Source organism: Emydura macquarii, unplaced genomic scaffold, assembly GCF_026122565.2.
Source record: "Emydura macquarii macquarii isolate MOO-44397 ecotype Brisbane River unplaced genomic scaffold, CSIRO-AGI_Emac_v2 contig_705, whole genome shotgun sequence".
NCBI lineage: Eukaryota > Metazoa > Chordata > Testudines > Chelidae > Emydura > Emydura macquarii.
This window is the reverse complement of record NW_027130842.1, coordinates 16535834-16549031: the sequence shown is the minus strand read 5'-3', so window position 1 is coordinate 16549031 and position 13198 is coordinate 16535834. Positions and strand designations below refer to the sequence as shown.

The following is a 13198-nucleotide window of genomic DNA, read 5'->3' as shown; positions in this document are numbered from 1 at the left end:
TGACCAATGTGAATAAAAATGATTTTTTTTTAAATAAAAAAATTGATATTTTTATTTAAATCAGTTTTTTTAATTATATACAATTTTATTTAAAAAAAAAACCTATTTAAAATTAACTTTGAAATTGACAATTATAGAGACCTAAACTTCTTATAATCTGTTTAAAATAATTTAAAGCGGTACATGTTTGCTGCCAAGTTTTAAAGGAAGTCAAATCATTGAACTGAGGGAAGTCCCTGGCTAAGCACTTGGAACCAGAGTTTGTTGAGGTGGTAAATCAGCTTTTGACAGCAGTAGCCTCTTCTGCAAGTGTATAGAGAATATTTTCTTCATTTCAATTTATTCAGCTACTTCAGTTTTTGACAGATATTGAAGCTGTGTGCTGTATCTTTGAGAGGCTCTGTTGTATTTTGTTTATGAATGGCTTATGTAATATGTATCATTGTGGGCCCAGGATTGTAGGCAGCTTGGGCGGGGTAGAGTAGGAAGAGGAGGAATTACCACAGCTCCTACAGGAACTTAAAACAGAGGGTGTGATTAAGGCTAGTCCCTGAAACTACAAACAGCTCCAAAGAAGTACCATTTGCTAGGGTGACTTGCATATACTGGCTCAAAATGGATTTTCCAGAGGTCAATAGACAAAGAAAGGGCTTTTGATATGAAAAGGGTGGGTTTAAACCAACACAGGGGCCTTCTTTTGATCTGGCAAATGGACAGGACTTTCTGTACAAGATGGGGCCCAACTCTTGTGGAAGGCTTGGAAAGACTTTGGCCAGCTATGGCCCCATGAGACTGATGGGTGACCTCTGGTAACTTTTTGCATGTGTATAGAAAAGTTTATTGTTTTTTATAGGTGGTCTCTGTGATGCTTTTACCCTAAGAATAAATATATTCTGCTTTATTAAGGCTGATTAGTAACTGGTATATACTGTTGTAGCCCTGGAGAAAGATTAACCACAGGTGCTAGACCCTGGTCAGACTTTCTCAGGTAATCACAGTGAAGTGCAGAGGGACTGCAAACCTAAACCCTCTGGATGGAGAGAGACCACAGGTCTGCGCCTGAGAGAGGGGATGGCTAAGAAGCCTGAAAACATCAAGTGAATGCTCTCAAGGAAGATTGTGTGGGCGGTAGAATTAAAGGTATAATTAACCCTGAAACTGGGACACAGTTCAATAACTATATCAAAGTGAAGAAACCAACTGTGAGTTGAAAAAGCAGGAAAGCTTGTTTTCCTCTTCCAATCTATGAACAAAAACTAGGTGTGAGACAGTGAAATCTACTGGTTCTAAAATCTCGAAGGACATGGTGGCCACTTTTAAGGTAGCTTTATTTAATAAAACAAAAATTACAGTGGTGTTTTTGCACATTTTTAATTGAATTTGAATTTCCATTCAAATAGATTGACACAAATCACAAGTAAAAATTGATCATCTAGTAAATAAGAAATGCATCACTCACCATTTCCTAATGTAATAAAAAAGGTAAACATAAGCATCTCAATAAATGTAAGTTGAGCTATGTAATTGCTTAAATAAATGTGTATAGATATAGTGTAGCCTGGTTAGGAAAAAGAAGCACCAAATTTAGTGTAAAGGCTATATTTAGTTATAAATCAGTCTGTAGGTTTTATCAATCAATATATTTTAATGGTTACCAATTAATGAGAATTAACCTTTGTTTAGAAAATGAGTAAAATACAAATGCACAACACAATTGAAATCATTTATTTAAATCAAGGTTTCTGGCTTGCTGATTTAAATCATGATTAAAATCAATGACTTCAATTACTTGATTTAAATCAGTCCACCCTGAATATGACCATAGGTCTAACTATTTCCAAACAGTTGAACCTCTCAAGCTTGATGCATTCAGTTCATATTGGGGTACATATATGTATATTTTTACTATTCCAGCCGTATAAGCACTGGGTAACAGCTATAGTGAATACTAATGTGTAGAGGTTAGGGAGCTCTTTCATCCCACTCATTGAGGAATTAAAGTAAAACAGAATATGCAACAGTTGGTCTGTGCATATACATCTACCAGTGCCAGAAAAGGTCATAATCATTTGAAAGGTAGGAAAGTTCCCACCTGTCTTCCTCCAGAAGCATAGGACCCAAGAAAGAGAATCTGAATTACTGGTAGGTAATTTTCCGTTCTATACATTTTATAGATGAGGAAAATAAGCTAGACAGCTTAGAATTGCCCAAGAGCAAAGCTGCAGATGGAGGCAGTATCCAAAAGAGGGTTAGAACTCGTGAGTCACTAGCTCACAGAAACTGTGTTCTGACCATTAGCTTGCATTTATTCTAATCCTTGCTATATGGCCTTAGGCAAAAACTTAATCTCACCGTACCTATTTTCCCATCCCCATCTACTTCACAGGGGTGTTTTGTGAATTTCTTAATGAATATTTGTACAAATACTTGGAAGATAAAGAGCTATACAAGTGTTAACTATTATATTTCCATCTTTAATGCCATCATTTAATTTCTTAATCATGCTATTGTTTTTGTAGTTGTCTGATGAAACTATATTTTCTTAATCTGCATCATCATTCTTGTGGTGATTATCATGCAGTTGAGGGCCAAGTTTCAAGCTTTGATGTTGTAGGCTTTGCTTCTTTCCTGCTGTATGCTCCGTTCCATTTCTGTAACATGCCAATAGGACCCATATTTTTGTTCTTCTAGATCTCATTGAAATAAAATAAGTCCTAAACCTAGAAATGTAAAGCTGACTTTCATTGAAAAATGTGTTCACCAATAATAACCTGTCATTTTACTGTGCTCTATATCTTCAAAGTGCTTTACAAACATTAAATTAGGTTGCAGAGCACTCAAGCCTGGCCTTTCAGTTTACAGCATTACTTCATGTAACAGTTTCTGTTATTCAGAATCTTTCTTTGCTTTCACATCATTTCCTGCTGTGTTCCTTTGGAGAATGTTAATGAGTATTTGTGTCAATTTGTTATAGGATTATGCTATAGAAGATGAGCTCCGATTGTTATTGGTATCTTTGCCTCAGACTGATCTTGAGCAATGTGTCCGGTACTTCACATCTCTGGCTTTAAGAGAAAGCAGTCAGACGCTAGCTGCACAAAGGGTGAGCTCTTAACTCCCATATGGAATTATACAGAACATTCTCTCCTTTAAAAATATTTATTTATTTAAGGTATAATTTATTCATTTTATAATATTAGAGTGGGTGAAGCTTTCTCTTTCCCCACCCCATGCTGCTCCTGGTCTATTAGGACTGAGCTCTCCTGTTCCTTGTGGGTTATGCAAAGATGAGAGAGAGCTTGTTCTCATTTCCCTTCCTGTTTATGCTCTCAGATAGGCTGTTGTGAAAAAGAGACACTGGGCAAGAATGGTATTGTATCAATACAAATGAAAAATCTACAGTGTTTGCCCCCTTTAGTATACTTTCTGTAGCTAGTAGGTTCTCCTTTGAGTGATTATGCACATATACATTTCACTGTAGGTGTGTGTGCGCCATGGGCCCCCACGTGGGGGGGAAAAAGGGTACACTTTACTGGGGTCCAGAGGCCCTGGGGGGCCCAGCCCAGGCTGCAACCCCCATTACTCCTATTACAGTGGAGGGCCCATGTTAAAAGTACTGGGCCCCAAAAAATTATGCTTGGGCCATGTGTGTGCCCAATGCACTCAAGTTGGAGACTTTGCCAGCAGTGCCACTAGGCTGTGCTAGTTCTTGTGTACTGAGTTGAGGGCATAAAAAGGGTATGTCTGTTGCCTCCTTCTCAGTTCCTTCTTGCCTCCCATGGTGAGAGTTGGGGCTCCCTGTTGCTCTTTAGCTTCAATTCACCAGCTTAAAAATAATTACTGTATATGGTTGCATAGCGTTACCTTAGTCTTAGTGTAAGTTAGTGTAGTTAGTTTAGTTTCTATAATTTCAAGAAACTGAGGGAATTAGGATGAAAAAATCCATAGAGTTTAAGCAATGTACTACATACAGCGCTGTTATCCCTGTTATGGATAGGCATAAGAGCTGCTTAAGGGGCAAGTGCCCTATTTGTGTCTCCTTCCCGACCAGGATTAAGAGGGATTTCCTCCTCAAAGTCCACCTCATGGAGGAGGCCGTGCATCCCTCTTTGCAGCTGGACCTGATCACAAGAGGACTGACTCTGTGTCAACAAAGAGTGCCCCTCTGGCTGCTCTGTCCTCTAAGCACAAAGCTTGAGAAAAACGCCATTCATCATCATCCCTGGCAGCCTCCTCAAAGCACTCATCCACCTCTGATAGGTGATAGAAATCCTGATTTTTGTCTCACTAGGATTCTTCCAGAATGTCTGGTAGTGAGTTGAGTTCTAGTCCTAGGCACAGACACTCACCAGTGCTGTCTGAGGTGACACCATTGTCCTTGGCTCCTTTGGGACTGGTGTCTTCAACACTGCTGGGTTCCTCTTCCCTTGCTGCATCTTCTTTGGCAACATTGAGTGAACATTTGTTCCAGTTTCGGTTCCATCAACTCTGCAGGCCTTCCTGGTAGCGAAAGACCCTCTTGTTCTTTCCATTACTGCTCTCTCCATTGGTGTCAGTGTCAACACCATCAACGTTGTTTACAGGCACAACTTTATCTCTTTCGCTGACTTCTTCATTTAGGCCTCTGATGACAGCTTCGTTGGCACCCTGAGCTCCAATCTACTAATCAGCGTTCTGTCCACCTCACACTTTATAAGAAGGGTGGTCACATCCCTAGAAGTCCAGGCAAAGCTTGTACAAGATAACCCACACAAGCTTCTGGGTATCCTACAGATCACAGCCCTGGAAAGAGTCATCTTTCCCATCAATGAAACTTTGCTGGAACTGGCCAAAACCCTTGCTCCCATTCTATCTACTGTCAAATGGATTTTCAGATGCTACCAAGTTCCTCAATAAGCCTTCAATTATGTCTGAAACAACCCAATTCTGCACTCCCTGGTGGTTACAGTTGCTAATGAGCATTCCAGACAGTCTCATCTTAGGGCCATTCTGAAGGTCCATTCTAGATCTTAGAAAACTAAACAGTTTCATCAAGAAAATCAAATTCAGCATGGTCACCCTTGCTTTCATTATCCCTTCCATAGAAATTGGAGATTGGTATGTGTCATGGATGTGCAGCTTGAATCTGGGGTACCGCTGAGCCTCCTTTCTCTTGTGACTTGGGCTGACCTCCAAATATGCTTCGGCTTATGATACACAGAGTTTCTCCAGACCCTGTTATCACACAACACGACAGTGGGTGGCGCCACACACCCAACTGAGTCACATGAATACTCTACCTGAGCCACTTATGCACCTACCATAGAGCCAGGGGACAGCCAGTATCCACCACAGATTCCAAGCTCTGTACTACCCAGGAATGCACCGGAGATAATACTATATTGTGCTGGACAAAGATTTGATCAGCATAACCTCTTTAATAAGTCCACTTTCCCCTCAGTATGAGGAAATCATGCATCAGCTTTTGTTAACAGAGTAAAGATCGCCTAAACACTTCACTCAACAACACACTGGTTAAGTGATTATAAGTAATAGGTTTAAGAGATCAGAAGAAGTTACCAAAGAAATAAAAATAAGATTGCAGTCTAAATTCTAACAGGATTTGAATCTAGAAATGTCTCACCCTGAGAGATGGTACAAGCAGGTTACAGATCTTCAGTTCACAGGCAGAAACTGCTTTCCTCACCTGGGACCTGCCTCCCCCAGTCCAAAGTTCTTTGTCTTTCAGGCATTTCTTCAGAGGTTGAGCTGTGGGGGAGTGAAGTCAAGTGATGATGTCACTCCCCTTCTTTTATAATCTGTTCCAGAAAACTGGAACAATCGATGCTTGTGACCTGACGGGTCCTCATTGTCCATCAGTACTCCATTGTGTATGTGCTCCTCTCTGTGAAGCTCCATTGTAAACAATTCTTGTTAGTGGAATCTATCCTTGAGTGGGTGAGAGATAGCCCTCAACGCTGTGTGGCAACTCCATTGTTGTTCCTGAAAGGCTGTTTGTTGGAGTTTCCCATCTTGCAACATGTTCTAGTAGCATTTTCAGCAATATTTTATAACTTCACATACTTATGGTAGCACATACAATTCACCAGGATATTAATGTTTAGCAAATCAAGACTTTTAAAATAATACCACATAAGGCATACCGTGTACAGAATATATCATAAATAAATGACATTGGTGAATATGGGGTTTCTGGGAGGATTGTTCTCAGACACAGAGTGTCACAACATAGTGGTCTCCATTTGTAGGATGCCTACATTCATGTGGTAATACATCCTGGCCACTGGAAGTATCTTCGGTTCATAACAGGCAACAACCACTACCAGTACATGGTGATTTCCTTTCGGTGATTGTTGGCCTCAAGTGTATTCACCATGTACATCTCAGTAGTAGAAGCACACTTGTGCCCCCTTGAGGTACAAATATTTCCTTACTTGGATGAGTCTCAGGAAGAGCAAATTCCGAAATGCAAAACAGCATCCTTGTCACCAAACAGCTGTTCTCTCTAAGCCTGAAACTAAATATACATAAATCAAAGTTACAACTGACCCAGTGAATAACCTTTATAGGAGTAGACTTCTACACCACTACAATGGTGGCTTACCTCCCCATGGATTTCAGTCCATGATCTTTCTGTCCAAAACCCTCAAATCTAACCCCTGGACTATAGTTTGTTCTTATCCACAACTACTGGGTCACATGGCCTCATGCATGTACATGACTCTGCATGCCAGACGTCATCTCTACTGTCTGCAGCTCTGGCTCTACTCAGTGTATTGACCAAGCAGGCATTGACCAGACATGCTGACTTGCATACTTCCACCAGTGCTTCAGTCACTGGACTGGTGGTTGGACCCTCAGAACATATGCAAAGGGGTTCTCCTTCTGTCTCCTGAACCAAACCTGACTCTTGTAACAGAGGCATCCATCAAAGGCTGGGCACCCGTCTCAGTCAATTTCGGGCACCAGCTCTTTGGTCACCCCTTGATGTCTTTCTCCACATAAATGTGGTGGAACATCAAGCTGTTTGCTGGGCCTGCGAGATGTTCATCTATCATTAGGCCCATCTATGGACTTTCATCTTTTCCACCTGTGAAATCTTTATATAAGAAACAAGTCTCACTAAAGGCCTTTCACCTTCCAGGGGTGAGGAACACCATTGTGGATTCCCTCAGGAGCATATTTTTAGACCGGTATGAGTGGTCAATCGGAGAAGACATTCTCCTCCAGATATCCTATCCGTGTGGGTACCCAGTAATAGCCTTATTTATGATCAACCTGAACAGCAAATGGTGGGCTGAACTTGAACCAAAAGAAGGTTTGGTTCCACGGCAAGCCGCAGCCTGGGTTTCTTGAGGGATGTCTTTCTTCTCTGGTCAAGATATCTACTCTGTGCATTCTCTCTGGTCCCTCTCATTCCAAGAGTTTTCAGGAAACTGAAAAGAGATAAAGCAAACTTAATCCTTGTGGCACTAACTTGACCAAGGTAGTCTTGGTTCATGAATCTACATCAACTCTTCATCCAGTCACCCGTAACTTTTCTCCTAGTCAGGGATCTCATGTCTCAAAACCATGGCTACTCTCTGCATCCCATCTTCCATCTCTTCACCTCCCTGAATGGATGATTTCTGGTTGAATACTCATAGGAGATTATGCTCTCATGATGTCCAAGTCATCTTGGTAAGCAACAGAAAGGATTCCAGCAGAGCCACATGTGTGGCAAAATGGAAAAAGTTCTTGACCTGGGCTAAATCTCATCAATTATCACTAAGTTGCAGAGAGGTTAGACACATACTGGACTACATTATTGCATCTGAAATCTTCTGGCCTTTCAATTAGTTCAGTAAGAGTCCACTTTTCTCCTGTCTCTGCCGTACATCCACCAGTGAATGGCTTTTTTATCTTTTCTCTCCCCCAGGTTCCAGATTTCTAAAGAGCCTAGTTAATTTCTACCCTCCTGTTTCTGATCCGGTACCTTCACAGTGGTTATCAAGAAGGTAAAACAAAAAATACATGGCGCCCTTTACAGCATTTCAATCTCTGACTCCCAATCAATCACTAGGTCCAGCAAAAAGATAACTTATTACAACTCTATGCTCTTTACCAAAAAGTTCTCCTGACCCCAAAGGGTCAGCCATATTAATATGAGTTTGGATCTTACCCAAAATACCACGCTGCCAGCCGATCCTTTAGTAACTAAAACTAAAGGTTTATTATAAAAGGAAAGAAACAAACAAGATCAGTGGTGTTATCTGATTCAAGCAATCAGATACATACAGATGATTTGAAAGTCCATATATATCAGGTTTTCAGTAGAATTATGGAGTTTGCAGGCTTGTACAGTCCCTCTGGTGTACATCCAGTACCTGGATGGGTCTCTCTGTCCTTTGTTTCACAGCTTCAGTTGCAGATGAGTTGGTCCAAAGGTAGGAAGCAGGAATGAAGACCAAAGACAACAATATGGATGTGGTGCAGTTATCTTTTATGTCCTTTTTCCATGCTGCTTGTGGATATTTAACAGAAATATGATGGGAGTCCAGGGTCACCTGGCAAGTACTGGTGACTCATAAAGGTGTAGCCCTGGCTTCTTTCCCTGGGCTTATTGTACCTGTGAATTCACTTAATGGACTATTAAGCAGATTTAATGCTGCTGCCATCCTGTCTGGGGTGTCGCCCAGACACCCAGCACGAGTTGAAATACAGCAGTATCAGACATATCCATAACTTACAATACAAATATGACACATACACATAAACAATATAATCAGACTTAGCAAATTATAACCTTTCTAATGGTACCTGACATGGCCTATCCCATATGAATTATTGTAATTCTGCAATATTGATATTAAATCATATTCTAAAGGTCACCCCTAATCCAGCCAGTGTCACACCTTCGAACCACTGCCAACAATGTCTCTGCCACTACTATCTATGAGGATGGCATTCTTAGTTGCAGTCACTTTTGCAAGGAGCGTTTCGGAGCTTCAGGCTCTCTTAGCACATCTCCTTTTACAATCTTTCATAGAGACATTTTCTCTCAGGCTGCATCCTATGTTTATGCCAAAGGTAATGTCAACTTTCCACCTCAATCAAATCATTCACCTTCCGGTATTTTTCCCCAATACCCCACTCTTCCAGTGGTGAAGAAAAACTCCATAGTTTAGATGTTCATAGAATCATAGAAGATTAGGCTTGGAAGGGACCTCAGGAGGTCATCTACTCCAACCCCCTGCTCAGAAACGTCCAACCCCCTGCTCAAAGCCTGTTTGCAGAGCTTTGGCATTTTACTGGACCATGCAAAGCCCTTCAGATCCTCCTCCAGACTCTTTGTAGCCTACGCTGAGAGACACACAAATCAGCCAGTGATAGATCAGCACATTTCACATTGGATCTCTGATTGCATTAAGCTGAGCTATGACCTTGCTAAAGTCTCTCCTCCACCAAGAATAACAGTTCAGTCCACCAGGGCTCAGTCCACTTCATCAGCTTTCCTGAGCAACAATCCTATCGTGAATATCTGCAAAGCAGCAACATGGATGTCTGTACAAGCTTTTTCCCAGATATTACACCAGTACTCAAGCCTCCCGAGATGACGTCAAATTCACCAAGTTGGTATTCCAGTCTCTTTTCAAATAATCTGAAGTCCCACCACCTATGGGGAAACTGCTGCTGGGTCACCTACAAAGGAATGTATATGTGCACAATTACTCAAAGGAGAAAAAAGTTGCTTACTCGTACAGGAACTGTTGCTCTTTGAGATGTGTTGTGCACATATAAATTCCATGACCCTCCCACCTTCTCTGCTACTTAGGACTTTAGATAGACCGTGGTGAGAAGGAATGGAAAGGGAGGCAGTGGACACACCCCTTATATGCCCTCAGTTTAGTGCATGTTTGCAAAAGTCTCTGGCTCGAGTGGGTTGGGTGCACAGACACCTACAGTGGAATGCATATGTGCACAATGCATATTGAAGAACAACAGGTACTGTACAGGTAAGTACCCATGTTATATATGAGAGCTACTGATCTAATGGGCTGTTTTCTTTTTTCTTTTCTAAATATTAGAATTTTTCAGAACATAATAGGGATATTTTAATGTAATACACATAAGAGCACTTGGTATAACAGCTTTACAGGTCGTTGCATGCTTTGTTTTTTGAAAAAAATTAACTAGAACCGCTCTTCTTATTTAGCCATTTGAGATTTGATTTAATTCTTATTGATTCTTATTCCAGGGAGGCTTGTGGTGTTTTGGCGGAAATGGGCTTCCTTATTGTGAGACTTTGAGTAAAGTCCCTTCAGAGACAGTAGAACTCTTCTGTTTACAAGCATTAGTGCAACATTCCAAGGTAATCCATGTATACAGCTATTGGACAGCTGTGTTGATAAACTTTCCTTTCTGATCTTTCCTTTTGCATATATGGGATGGGGAATGAGCCGCCTTCACAATATCATTTCTCCCCCTCCCAACCCACGGAGGTGTTGTTCACAGATTTGGAGTCTGCATATGAGTGGGGTGGAATGGGAGGTTTGTGAGGACTATCCACAGGATCGATCATTGTCTCTCACCACACCCAGAGATAATCTCCTTCAGTGATGGAGATACGCTGGGGAATGCCTTAAAAGTGTATCTGTAGCAAGGAGTGGGGGAAGTGCCTGGGGTAGCAGGTTTGGTGGCAGGCCCCACAGTTCATTTCATGGCAGGGCACACCTCCACCAGCCCCAGGGAACAGTCAGGATAGACTTTATGAGAAGGCCCTTGTGAAGTGCTCCTCTACAACTCTGTTGTTGTTTCTTCTTCTGACACCAGTGTCCCTACCCTGCAGAGTGGTAACAGATATCCAAGGCTGTACATGTCAGCTTCTCAGTGGAGGAGATATCAATGATGTGGATTCTGGGTATTCCTAAGAACAACTTGCGCTATTTACACACGCACATCAGTCCTGGAACAGAGCTGGTCATACAGCATGCAGGCAGTCCCTTCTTTCAGGAATCTCAGGGCTTGTCTCCACAGCACAGTAAAGCATGCCAGAGGGGTATGATTTGTAAAGCATACTAATACCTGGTGTGTTCTAAAAGCTGTGTAGTTCGCATTAATGTAGGAGGGTCTACATGGAGCAGTTAGAGCACTTTACAAATCACACCCTCTAGTGCATTTTGATGGTGCTGGTGTCTCAGTCTAATACTAAGGTGCTCTTCTCAGAAAGCAACTCTGTGTCATGAATTAACTCTGATCATAGACCACGGCAGAGAGCAAACTCTCTTGCTGCTCACATTGCAGCTTTTTCTCTCCAAGGATCATTACCTCGACACAGAACCTTGTGTAACAAAAACTAACAACGGTACAGCATATCTTCCCAAGACTGAACATATAGTTGCTCACTAAGAAAAAGAAAGTGGAAGATTGTGTAACAGTGTCACCTGATGACTCTTGCCATAACAATATTAATTGCACAGGAAAGACTGCAGGTAGAACATAGAGTCCTGAAAATCAGAAGCTGAGTGAATATGTATTGAAAAATATCCACGAAACTAGATTTATGGCAGGGAAGGTAAAAGAGCAGCTTGCCAGCTGCAGTCATAGCACAGTACTCAGCACTATAGTAGAAACTTTCATGTCACTGGCATCTGTTCAACAGCAATGATCTACAGTATGGCTCATAAATGTGCAGTCATCTGCTTTCATTGGTTTCTGTTGCTGCCATGAAGATCTGTAATGACAGAATCGCTATTTAGAAAGTAAAAATAACTTTACTTTTTTGAATGAAAAAGGATCATAAGACAGAGTTCTAGTGGTAGGTGCAGAGAATAAGTGGCCCCAATTTACACAATGTTTTAGAAAGAATGGGCAGTTGTGTTATGGAGAATTGTGGTCTTAGGATCTGATCCTGCAAGGTGTCAAGCATCCACAAGTTTCATTAACTTCAATGGGAGAAAAGTGGAGGCGCTCAGCTCCTTCCCAATATTGGGTTGTCTAGCATGCAAACTGCATAATCATTACAACTTAAGATTTTAATAGCCTTCCTGCGTTTGTGGCATTCAATAAAAATGATGACAAATATTCCATAGTTCTTGTAATTTCTTTAATTGTTAAATTGAAAGATTTAAGCATAACATAAAAACCAATTCTACCTATGATGTGACTATAAAACATAGGAGCTTTAATGAAGAATGTATGTATTGAGAGCTTCTCAGGAAGCTTTTGCAGATGTAGATGTTTGCATGACTTCCACTTAGTAGCACTGAATTTACTGTAAAATGCTAGGTTTCTACTCACTGTGATAAAATGGAAGCAAATGGAGGCCTGCAGCTACTACAGAGGATATACCAACTTCGTAACAATTCTGCAAAAATACAAAGGAACATAATTCGCATTATTGGAAATATGGCTTTGGATGAACGTCTTCATGCATCCATAGTATGTGCAGGTAAAAAGAAAACGAACTTAAGCAATCCTGATGCAATATTTATATTCTAAATTTGTAAGTGAATTTAGTGCTTTTATAAAATACACAGGATCAATAGTGCTGGAGGCAGAAGTCCTATTCATTTACAGACCAAAGCAGCATGGTCAGTGTTACTGCATACTGCCCTATGCTGTCCAGCCAATGTGCCTCATCCCTACAGTCACAGTCATTTAAAATCATTAATGAAGGTTTAGAATTTGGACTTAATTCATCTAAACATCAGAATTGGGATGTTTTTATGAATCTCAAGGTGCCTCCTCACAAACTCTATGTACACAATAGTTCCGAGATTTCCTCACTGGCTGTGCTTTCTTCCAATAGGTCTGTTCCTCCGCTACCTGGAATGAACAGGCCAGTCGATCAATTTCCTCATTTTGAAATACACCTAGTAACTTCTGCTTTGTCTTTGCTGCTCTGCTTATTTTAACAGGCTCTCTTTAGAGTTTATGCCCCTGCATGCACCTGGGGGTTATGGAATTCTTTTTGTTGTGAAATCTTTCCAACTATTTCTGTGAGAACTGCTCAACCGCTGAGAATGAGGAAAAGATTGTTAGAGAACAGATATTCACAATCCTGTAATGCTCTCTGAGGCATACATTTCAAAGTATGTACTAAATTTTAAAGAGAACAATGCAACTGAACTCCATAGAAGAGCTACAGAGTCCTGGTATCCAGAACTGGGGAGAAGACTATCAGGGTGGATAAGAGGAAAGAACCTCTGAGGCCGCC

General features: G+C 41.1%; 1 protein-coding gene across 2 annotated transcripts in view; it reads left to right on the top strand.

Annotated features, from left to right (window-relative positions):
- The window catches only part of SERAC1 (serine active site containing 1), a 47505-nt gene that overhangs the window by 21918 nt on the left and 12389 nt on the right, over positions 1–13198 (top strand). For both annotated transcript variants that reach the window (XM_067542483.1, XM_067542482.1), the window contains 3 exons: positions 2975–3103; positions 10238–10351; positions 12268–12430. In XM_067542483.1, the coding sequence (XP_067398584.1) occupies positions 2975–3103; positions 10238–10351; positions 12268–12430 (406 nt within the window). The remainder of the gene's footprint in view (positions 1–2974; positions 3104–10237; positions 10352–12267; positions 12431–13198) is intronic.